Source organism: Chrysemys picta, chromosome 9, assembly GCF_011386835.1.
Source record: "Chrysemys picta bellii isolate R12L10 chromosome 9, ASM1138683v2, whole genome shotgun sequence".
Lineage (NCBI taxonomy): Eukaryota > Metazoa > Chordata > Testudines > Emydidae > Chrysemys > Chrysemys picta.
The window spans coordinates 41,144,941-41,157,006 of record NC_088799.1 but is presented as its reverse complement, the minus strand read 5'-3'; the positions used below and the strand labels follow the sequence as shown (position 1 = coordinate 41,157,006).

The 12,066-nt window shown below is 42.1% G+C and overlaps 1 protein-coding gene across 1 annotated transcript in view; it reads left to right on the top strand.

The window, feature by feature from the left end:
* The window catches only part of CLSTN2 (calsyntenin 2), a 672,586-nt gene that overhangs the window by 578,856 nt on the left and 81,664 nt on the right, over positions 1-12,066 (top strand). Inside the window, exons 7-8 of the mRNA XM_005282521.5 lie at positions 7,284-7,532; positions 8,107-8,228. Of these exons, the coding sequence (XP_005282578.1) occupies positions 7,284-7,532; positions 8,107-8,228 (371 nt within the window). The remainder of the gene's footprint in view (positions 1-7,283; positions 7,533-8,106; positions 8,229-12,066) is intronic.

The following is a 12,066-nucleotide window of genomic DNA, read 5'->3' as shown; positions in this document are numbered from 1 at the left end:
CTTTAGACTTAAACTAGGTTTTGATGAGTAACATTCTGATAAAATTCTTAAGGTACAGCAAGGATGCAAGGTGGAACGTTGGTAGGTGCAAGGGGTAGAGTTAAAGTTAGATGTGAGTTTCTAGGCTTTCTCGTTCAGGTGACACTTGAAAAAAGATCCAATCTTTCTGTTTGCTTTTTGAGTAAACTGTGTTTCTAAAGGGCTATTTTTTCTCCTTGAGTAACTGATAAGTATTTGCAATCTTAATTCTGGGTTAACTTTTTTCCTAGGAAGAATATCTGCAGGCTAAAATTGATAGAGAGAGGCATGATCATAAACATTTCAGCAGGTCTTATGATGGTTAGTGTATCTAGTAGAGGAAAGTGTTTGGGAAGATGGACAGACACAGTGACTAACAATATTGTATTATTGCTTAGGTGAGAGCTCTTCCCAGTGCATCTATAAAGGAATAGAATCTTTAAATCCAGAAGAGAAAATAGATGGAATGCAAAATATCCTTGTAAAATGGGAAAAATTCAAATGGACTCAAGGATAGTCTCCTGTGTCTGGAATTCCTGTGTTCATAGAGAAGAGTAAGTGTGAGAGACAGATAGATACTGATGACAGGAGTTTCCTTGAAAGGGTTATAAAAGAAAATGAGTTTTGCATCAAAATTGCATCTGGAGTGGTTTACATGCCTGTACTTAGTATTTACTGCCAATCCCTACTTCAGAGAGAGCTCATAGGAAAGCAGGTTAATTTTGTTTAGAAAACTGTTTTCACCCAGAAATGACCTGATAGTGTGTAATGGTTTGAAGAATAAATTCTTGGAAAGGAACAACCTGCGTATCTTGATGTCAGTGAAGCACCGTGCGATTGCAGGGAAAGTGCAATGTTGAGTGATTACAGAGAAATGATCACTTGTGCCACATAGAGCACAAGACTCTCTCAAGCCTTTGTAATTAAAGGCCCCAATTGATAAATCATGTGTTCACTGCTTAACTTATCTGGTGGACATCCAGTGAATTCAACTGCTGAAGAAGGACAAGACATTAAAATGCAGTCATTTGTCTTTCTGTTCATTTATACTTGCCATTCAACGTGCCAGTGATTCACTCCCACTTTGACAATCAAGGTATGCAATGTAATTTCCAGAAAAGATTGGTATAACAGGAGCTTTTTTATTTAAAAAAAAAAAACCTCCGCTCCGATGAAATTATGCCACTTGACTCATTTTAAAATATAGGGAATTTTGGGGGAAAAAAATCTATAGTCTTCTGCAAAAGTAAAGTACCCCTTCCCATCCCCCAACCCCTACTAAAATAATGTTTAGACTAAACAAATCAGTTAAGGCTGGACAACAGGGGATTAATGATCATGCTGCTGTGTCCCTTCTCCCCAATATATTGGTATAAAAATAAAATCATAGGGAACTGCTAACAGCTCCATTTGACAGATCGGGAGTTGAGACACAGAGATTAATTGATTTGCCTAAGACCACCCAAAAGTCTGTGGTAGAGCAGGGAGTTGTACCCAGGCTTTTCAAGTCCCAGTTAGTGCTCTAAGCACTAAGATATCCTTTATATGCTAACTGTCAGTGTTGGCACAAGAACAAATTGATATAAAGTGGTTGTGAACAAATTCAGGCTGAAAATTAGAAGAAGGTTTCTAACCATCAAAGGGTTGAGTTACTGGAACAACCTCCCTATAGGAGTTGAGGGGAAATAACTTAATTAGTTTTAAGAAAGAGCTGGACAAATTTAGGAGTATGATGAGGTTGCTTGTGATGCTAAGAGGCAAGGCCCAACAGCCCTGGGGCTCCCTTCTGGTTTATATCTTCAGTTCCTAAAAGCCCATGCTTCAGGGTTTCCGCTGGTCACCTGCAGGGGCCAGGAAAGGACTCCCCACTGCCACACACATACCCCAAATGTATTCTGTTTGTGTTTGTTTTAATCTCCTTCCTCTGAAGCGTAAGGGATGGCCATGGCTGAAGATAGGACTTTGGACAGGGCGCTGAGTGTTCTTTGTCTCAAATGCCTGGCTGGTTGGTTCTTGCACATGTGCTCAGGGGCTAAATGATCGCCACTTGTGGAGTCAGAAAGGAGTTTCCCCCCAGGTCAGATTGGCAGTGGCCTTGGGTTTTTTTCACCATCCTCTGCTGTGTGTGAGTGTGAGTGACTTGCCCAGACTAGCTGGATGTTTCTCACTTAATCATTTCCCTGCCAGGCACTGGTGTACGTTGGTCCCTTCTAGTCTCTGCCTGTGGCACATAATAGTCTAATCTCCTGTGGGCTGTAACACTATGGTTTAATTTCAGTTATTGGGCTTAGTGTGGGGGTGCTGTGGGAGGCCTGTGATATGCAGGAGGTCAGACTTGATGATCTGCTGGTCCTTTCTGGCCTTAACCTCTGTGGCACTTGTGCAGCACCCACTAAAGTCAACAAGATCTATGGACACCAGAGGAGGGAATTAGGCCTCTAAGCAGCATTAATAAAGGGAGGAATGGCATATCTTGACATTTGCGTAGTGTGAAATCATCTACATCTATTTTTAATCAATAAAATGAAATACTGCTGTCTTCCCCCACAGAAAAACAGCAAAAAGTATTTTAAAGGTTCATATTAAATCTTGCGAAACCCTAGGCAGCAGTGCATTGTGGACTTTCTGTGAGGTAAATCTGATACAAAAGATACCCTGAGCAGAATGTTGAGGTGCTTCAGTGAGTAGCTGTCTGCTGCTGTTGCCTTGTGAAACAAAGTGCTTTGTGATTTTTTTTTTTTGGAAGCTGCTAGCTCTTGCAATAGATAACATACTTTATGCTGTTTTGGGGCAGCCAAGCCCCATTTTTTATTCCTCCTCACACACTGTAGTTATGGTGAGCATCCTGTTGCTGTAGCAGAGAGCAGTTGCTAATGCTCTCAAAAACAATGTGATAGGATTGCAGCTGTGTCCCTTCAGCAGGTATATTCTTGCCTGCATATTGACTTTGCCCTCCTTATTTGACACGCTATCCCTGACATGGTTGCATAAGCACAGACAGGATTTACTCCCGAATAGTGAAAGTTTTATGACTTTAGCTTGTTTTCTCTAATACAGAAACAAAAATTAATCACAAAAAGGAGCACTTCAAATGGTAATTACACATTAATTTGCATATAAAGTCATATTACCAGTCATGTTTTATATTCTGTAGGGTTACAGTAAAATCAGGTGATTACAAGCTACTGACAAAGTCATTGTTGAGAATTAAATATCTCATACTGAAGAAGGGAATGTCTCAGGAATGTGGGTCCAACAGTTACTTAGCAGGGGCCCTGTATAAACTGTGCCAAAACTCCATGAGATGCTGCATATTGAACATCCAAATCCAACATTGTTTTTGGAGTAAATCTCCACACAATTATGTAGGGATTGAGTAGGAACCTGTCAGTCTGGGACCTGAGTCACCAAGGTACTTAAGCAGGAGTCTGATTTTAAGCATTGGAGAAGCCACAGTGCTATCAGACACTTAAAGTTAGGCTTCAGTTTAAGTACCTTGCTGAACTGGAGCCTTAGTAAGCTATTTAGGAAGTGTATTTGTTCCTTTGGGAGCTTTCTCACAGTTTCACTCTAACTGAAAAATTAGATCTTAGCATGATTACCCTACTAAATGTTTATTGCTGCCTCTGACCATAGTGCAGGATTAATAGAGACAGAAATGTTTCTCCATGATCCCATAAATTATTTAGTACAAATCTGTTTTAGTTAAAAACCTATTTTTCTTTAATACACAATTCTTTGCAAATTACTTCTATGCCCTTTAAGTTTAAAAAGAATCCATAAAACAAAGGCTGATTCCTTTAGAAAAACAGTGTTACTTGTGCTGTGTGCAAGTAAAATATTTTTAAGTGGCTTGAGCAATGAAAAAACAAATTTACAAAGTTTATTATAGATTGTGCCATCTGGATAAATTGAGTTTGATGTTTTCCAATAGATAACATCTGTGTATTAGGCAATGCAACCTGGTGTGTTATCCACAATTAGTGTTTATAAAACAAACACAGTTTGTCCTTGTGCACAGCTTCCACATATATATTTTTAGGTTTGATGATGATGCCACTTGGAAATTACTTTTAAATGAGATTTTTTTTAAAAGAAAACCTGTTAGAAATAACGTAAGTGTGGGGGAAATATCCAAGAACTTCAGAGTTATTAAATGCAACAAATGCCATCACAAAGCTGCATGTTGATTATTACAGTATGGTAATTAGATAACAAAACTGTTGGCTAGGTTACAGTCCCCACATAAAGCTAAACACCGAATGCAACACGAGTGGTTAGGGTGTTTCTCCTCTAGGTGGTGGTATCTTATTAGTTTGAGTTGTTATGGTTCACTCTGGGATTTTTTTCTTGACACTTTTTCTTCACAAAGGCACCATCAGGAATGTACGAATTCTTCAGGGATGCCTAACCCATGCTAAATACTGACTTTGCTAACCTTACCAAGTAAAGGCTCCACCATGACAGACCATTAGTTATCTCAAAAAGCTGCCTGAGAATGGTAAACCTTAAGGATGCTGTGTTTTCATAACCACACAACTCCAAAAAAATTTTTGCTAACTTATTAAGGTCTTCTACACTGTAGCATTTTCCATTTTTGTTTTTCAAACTGTCTCTCAAAAAAAGCTGGGTAGCTTATAGCCACTTCATTAATCATTCACTTTTTAGAAAGCGACTGATTGACCTCAGTCATGAGCATCCCTTCACTCTCTCTGCAATTATTAGGGTACTTATGGTAACAGCTATCAAGGATGCATTGTATGATACTGAGGGTATGTCTATACTACAATTGCTGCAGCTATGCCACTGTAGTGTAGATACTTGATACAGTGATGAAAGGGGGCTTTCTGTTGGTATAGTATATCCACTTGGTAGCTATGTCAGGGGAAAAATTCTTCCATCAACCTACTTGCAACTATTGTGGAGGTCAGTTCCACTTAATTACATCACAACGGACACACCACTTTTCTTATTTTAGGTGTAGATGGGGGCCTAAGGGTTTTACCATGGGACTACAAGAGTATTACAGTGATATACAGTGACCATGTTTCCCTATCCTGAATACAGGACACCTGGTAAAATTACTTCTGAGTCAAATGGCAATCAGTCATAGAAATGTTCAAATTAACATCAAGTTGACTGAGCCCCTGTTAGAAACAAATACTGCGTTGGATTCTTTTTATTTACCTACTTATCTTTAGGGTTCACACAGGGAGGGGTAACACACACCCCTGCCCCTCACACATACTCCCATACACCTCTCTCACACACCTCCCTGCCTGATGCTCTCTGCCCTCCTGAGGTGACACGTTGAGGGTGGGGGGAAGAGATACGCAGGGTCACATTCCCCCACTCCAGATTTCTGCCAGGGTTCACACCAGAATGTGGCCAGCAACAGTCTTTCATCACTGTGCAGAAGGGAAAGGATGGGAGCTGCTTCCAGCTGCAGGGGAGGAGGATGGGGGGGAAAGGGATGACCTGGCCTATGTCTTTGCTGAGCTCATCTCTTCTCTGCCCTTCCTCCCCCCCCCCCCCCCCCCCCCACCGCTTCCACATGGCTGGAAGCCGCTTGTCCCTTCCTGCATGCACAGTGTCAAAAGGCAGCTAACCCCTCCAGTCTGCTGCTGGCCACTGACAACCTAGCTGCCTCCGGCTACAGCACGGGCAGGAAGGGGTTAAGCCCTAAGGATGCATTGTGCACCGGGGCCCAGGGAACCTGACTGCAGGAGCTTCAGCAAACCGGGCCAGAGAGGTGGCTCAGCAGGGGATGGAGCAGCCCTGTGCCCCCTGGGGGCAGGACCCAGGGCGGGGGAGGGGTGAAGAGGGTGCTAAACCCCGGCCCGGGGGCTGCTGTGGATCCTGCAGGTTTGGGGGGTGAAGAGGCTGGAAATCGCTTCTCTTCCCTCCTTCCCCGCCGCCACTCCAGAGCTTAGCTGAGGGGTGGAGAGGTTTCCCCATGCCAGCGCTGTGTGGAGCTTTGGCATATGCAGGGCTCGGCTCCTCTTGGTCAGCGCCCTGGGCCGGAGGTCTTGGGCTTTCCCAGGGCACTGGCCCAGCCAGAGGCAGTGGGGGAAGGAAGGAACCTGCTGACCAGGCTGTTGGTGAGCTGAGTGCTCCAACCAGGGGCTGGTTCTCCGCACAGTGCTGGGTGCGGGATGCGCCCTGCTGGGGGGAGGATATGGAGGAGCAGCGGGGTTGGGGGTGGGGGGGGAAGAGGCAAAGTAGGTAGTCGACAGCGAGAGGGGAAGCATGTAAAAGGCCAACGGGTGGGTAGCAGAGGCGACATGTAACTGTCCGCCGTCTGGGGCCTGCCCACATTCACTAACCACCACAGCTCACAGCCAGAAAGGCGATGGGGAGCGGGGCCCTGCTGGCCAAGAGCTGGCATGCAGTGGGGGCTGTGCTGATGGACCAGCCGGGGGAGTGGCTGACCCCATGTGCTGCATCTTCACTTTGCCACCAGCCTTACACACCCACTCCCATCATTGGCCACTGGACCCCCCCTCCCCCACTCACTGCTGGTGAGCAGGGATCCGGCCAGCAGCAGGACCCACCAGTACTTATGGGGGGGAGACAGAAAATATGGGGCAATTTGCCTGTTTTTAAGAAAGTCAGGACACCTGCAGGAGGGCTTAAACATGGGACTCTCCTTTTAAAAATGGGACATCTGGTCACCCTACAGTGATATGAATCTTTACCTATTTTCTAGAGATAGCATTACGAACATTCTACCATCATTGTGAATTTCTATGATGTGTCCATGGAAGGAAATTCATGCAGTTATCCCAAACTCATGCCTATAAAATCTTATATCACAACACATCACCATGAACTATGTACACACACCAGCAGGAAAGGGAGATGTTGAGCTTTCCACGGGACACAGAATACTTGCTTCTTGTGGTTTCTGAAATGCCAGATGTGAAACATAAGATAATGTTAAAGCTATTTAAAATAACAATGAGACCTTTCTAAGACATTCATCTCCCTCCAGTGCCTGTAAAGTTGTACTCAGCATGACCAATATATCTAGGGGAAGGATTTCATTAATAGCACCAATTAAAAGAACCACAACATCAAAAACAAAACGCACCTTTCTGTACACTATGTGTTGGTACTGTACAAAGACATTCTGACTCTTAAGTCAATGGGACCATTTGTGGAGTAAGATGTTGCTGAACAGGAGCAAGGGTATCTGAATCTGGCCTATAATGAATTTAACGGAATAGCTTTCTCATCACTACCTCATCATATGTCATCTGCAGGAGCATCCTCAGGTGCCATTGACTTATTACCGACTCCTAGTGCAGCAACTAACTGGACAGCTGGGCTTCTGATAGACAACAATGACATGATTTTTAAATTTGATGGAAAACAAGGAGCCAAAATTCCTGATGGAATAGTACCAAAGAATTTAACTGATCAATTCACTATCACTATGTGGATGAAACATGGACCTAGTCCAGGACTGAGAGCTGAAAAAGAAACCATTCTTTGCAACTCTGACAAGACAGGTGAGTCTATTTATTTTAAATCTTTTTGGCAGAGCTCACAGTGGCATGGGTGGAGTTTTTCTTCCTATCAGTTAATATATTTTGAAAGGAAGCCATAAATCTTGAGTATTGTGTCTCTGAAAGTTTTACACATTCCTTAGTTGGATGATAACTGAGCTCAGTGAAAGTTTCCGCAATACTTTTGCATTTCTCAAAACTCATCTAAGGATTTTGTAGAGAGCGGTTGACAGAATGGGGAAAACTAGTTTTAATTTTTCATGATTTAGATTTGGGAAATTAGTGTTATGTTAACTGAAATCCGATTAAATATTAATTGGAAAACTGCTGACCCAATTCATCCATAAACTAAATGGATAGGACCTAATCCTCAAAGGTGCTAAGCACCTGCAGCTTTCACTAAAGTCATGAGGAGGTACAATTCTGAAATAAAGTAAAATGTTATGTCTGTTGGTTTGTTTGAAGTGTATATTGCCTCCTTATACAGGCAGAATTTTTATTTGAGGCAAATTCAGCTAGACAAAGCAATTATGACACTTCAGTGGTTTAAGCCTCTTTATTTGTTATATATTTTCAGAAATGAATCGACACCATTACGCACTTTATGTGCACAACTGTCGTCTGGTGTTTCTGCTGCGTAAAGATTTTGACCAGGCTGATACATTTCGCCCGGCAGAGTTCCACTGGAAGCTGGATCAGGTACTTGGGCTCCTTTTATTATCTGTATGTAACCTACACTTACAAGGGATGGTTCTCTGTCCCCCCTGTAAAGGAAGAACCCCATAGAGGTTGAAGAGATTGCTGCAGGCTTTGAGCTAACTGTTTTCATCTCAGTGTGGTAGAGGCTTGTAATTTTAGATCCAGAGGTCCTGGGTTTGATTCCCATTGCTGACAACCACACAAGGGCATCACATTACATGTAGTTCCTAAAAAAAGTCCTCCATTCACCATCAGAAGCCTGTTTTATTTGCACAACAGAACTGATTTAGACCTTTCCAATGAGCACTTTGCTGATGTGGAGACAAGTACCTGATGGTGCATGTTGACTTGTCTTTCCTAGTCTGTAGACTCCTATGTTCAGTTGCTGTTGTATTTAATTTTGCTTGATTATGAAGAACACTTTATGGAGAAAATATTAAGTAGCTGAAAGTTGCCTTCCAGAGAATTATTAATTCTAGTTAAGATAAGGATGAAGGTTGCCCTGAATCCTGATTGTCAAATATATGTAACAGGAACCCATTTAATGGACATAGCAGTTGTTTTTTCACTTCTGGTATCCAGATGAGGGTTAGTTCTGGTATACTTGAAATGAAGAAGCCTTAACATGTCTCAAAGGATGAATTTACACTAATGAATGGTGAACCTTAAAGGTCTTGTAAAAATGACTTAGTTTGATACTATTGTGTTGAGTGCTATAGAAATATTTATAAGTCAATGCCATGGAACTGAATTGCTACAGTAAAAGATAAGTTCTGATAAGCATTCAAGATTTTAGAGAGATCTATTCAAAACTTGTGTACCATTTTGAGCTGGAAAGCTGAATTAAAATCACCTGTATGCTTCTTTGTTTTCTTGTTTTGAAGCAGATTTTTTTTTTGTGCCTTTTGAAGAGGGAGGAACAGTATCTTTGAATAAGTAAACTATCATGAAATTCCAGTAACTTAGCCATGACAACGCACTGGAAAATGTGCAGTAGGGGACAATACTCCGTTGATAGGGAGATGTCTAATAGTCTGAGAACTTTTTCATCTCTACTACAGTCTGATTTTTTTGCTTCACACACTTTCTCTCTCATTTCCACACTTTTTTCAGATATTAGGCTAAAAATTAGACACACTTGGAAATATAGAAATGGCAACGACTCTACAATTATATTTCCCTCTTGCATTATTTTTGAATGTATATCTTTAACTGGACTCTGGATTCTTTTCTTTTTTTCATATCAAGTCATATTTTTGCCTGTGATTAACATAGATGATGATTAGCAGGCAACATACATTCTCCAGGTTCGTATTTTGATGCTAACATTTCCTCCCTCTACCTAGGGCAGAGTGCTATTCACCTTCCAGTTGCTTTGGTACACCTTTCCTTTTAGAGTTTAGGGTATTATATGCTGCTGTTTCAGAACAATACGTGGAGCCAAATCAGTGTGTGTGTGTGTGTGTGTGTGTGTGTGTGTGTGTGTGTGAAAATTGGATAAATACAACTGCTATCCAGTGTCCAACAAGGGGTGAATGAGGGCCTGAGTCAAATTCTGTGTGAAGTCAACGGAGTTATGACAGTTTACATGAGCAGACTGGCCTCACATCTTTAACTGAAGTTTAAACATCATCCCAGCTATTTAGTTACAGTTCTTTGATGTGTATCTTGAAGGTGCTGGAGGATTTCATCTAGAGACAATTGAATGAGCCCTTAGGGACAGTTTGAGATTAACATGGCCATGCTCTGAGTTATGTCTCTGGAGAGAGCTGAAGAGCTTCACTCATTTGAAGGATCTCTGCAGCAGCAGATACCATTAGAAGGGAATCCAAACCAGTAATTGGCATATTATCTTTCCATATTTAGTGCTCAGTGAAATACTATGAGCCTGAATGTCAGTAGAGAACCATTTTTATACTTAAAATATGCCCTCCATATTATCATATAGTATCAGGCATTGACCAACATTGAAGATGGACTGAAAATTTTTATGTAGGGGACAGGGACCCTATTATTTAAAAACCATTCAATGATAGACTTATTAGATCAACTAGTTCATTTTTCTTTTCTCTCCTAGTGTAGGATGATACCCACAATATATTTTCTAGTGCTCTTCCCTGCTGAAACAACAGGGTAAGTGTAAAGTATACATAATGTTTGTTATGGTTAGGGCGACTAGGTTTCTGTGACCCTTAGTTACTATTGTCCCAGTTGTACTTCAGGAGGCTTTGGCAACTAGGAAAGGTCACTTCTCATGTAAATGCACTCCCTGTTGCTATTCCCTCTGGCCTTCCAGCACTCTCTGCAAATTCTTATAGAACGCAACCAGATTGAAAAGCTTTCCCAGAGTTTCAAAGACCATTTCAATGGAATGTAGGTGCCTAATCTACTGAGGTGAAAATCCCACTAGGTGACTTTCTGCCTTTTTTTAAGGCACCTGAATACCTTTGAAAATCTGGCCCTCTGAGCTCAGTTAGGCCAGGATCTAGTACATGACCTCTCAGTCTTTGAAATTAATACTTTAAGTGCTAGTGTGATGGAACCTTGGCTGTTTTGGATTATTAACCAGATTCTCACAACCTGGAGCACAGTGTAATGTGGAAAGCTGCAGACTTCATGGCTTGTACACAGTTCAGGAAGAAAAACCAGAGGTTGATACAGTGGGCCCAGCACAGAGCATCTGTTAATTGAAAGTAAACGGTGGGAGGATACTTTATTGGGCATAAGGTACTACATGGCGGTGACAACAAATTGGTGCTCATTTGAGCTGAGAGGAGTCGTGACCTCAGGCGCAAGAGGCACATGGATTATTTTTCACTAGTGCTGTGGAGCAATAGAATTCATGATACCAGATTCTAAGTGTTCCCTATTTAGCCCACAAGATGTTTGATGTTCTGAGGCAAAGATCATAGAAGGCAACTCGTTTTCATCTTGAATATAATTTTTTAGGGTACGTCCAGACTACCCACCATATCGGCGGGTAGCGATCGATTTATTGGGATCCATATATCGCGTGTCGTTAAGACCCGATATATCGATCCCGAAATGCGCTCCCCGTCGACTCCAGAACTCCACCGGAGCAAGCGGCAGTAGCAGAGTCGACGGGGGGAGCCGCAGCCGTCGATCCCGCACCGTGAGGACTGGAGGTAAGTCGGAATAAGACATGTCGACTTCAGCTACGGTATTCCCGTAGCTGAAGTTGCGTATCTTACATCGACATCCCCCACCCCACAGTGTAGACCAGGCCTTATACTCCATTTATATGTATAGCAGGAAGACATAACTGAGTCCCAAACTCCATCCTCAGGTAAAGGCACAGCACAGGTAGCCATGTCAGACATTACATAGCTACTCTTCTTGTAGTGTTTCCTCCTTTTGGAATATGATGCAGCTGGCATAGTTATAACACACAGGGAGCTTTGGAAACCTCCACACAGTAGCACCTGCAAAGTTACCTGTGGGCAGGTTAGGCTGCTAAATCTATTCATAGGTTGATGGGGTTCTTTTCAGTATGGTATGTACTTATCCTATGCCTTCCATTAAAGTTAATGGAAGAGTCACAAAGCTAAATTTTTGCACATGGTGCTGAACATTCAGGTCTGTGGAGGAGTATAGAGTGAAAGTGTCATAACCTTGGGCCTGTATCTGCAGAGCACATTTAACCTCTTAGCTGTATATGTGCCAAAACACGAATAGACAAGACTGTAGGACTTTAAACTGAAGGGACCCTTGTTATTCATAAGAAACATTAAAAAAATGAATACAGACTACCACTGATTTTCTTTTAATCCCCACTTTAATCATCTCTGAAATTTATTGCAGCTGTCAGTATAGTTTG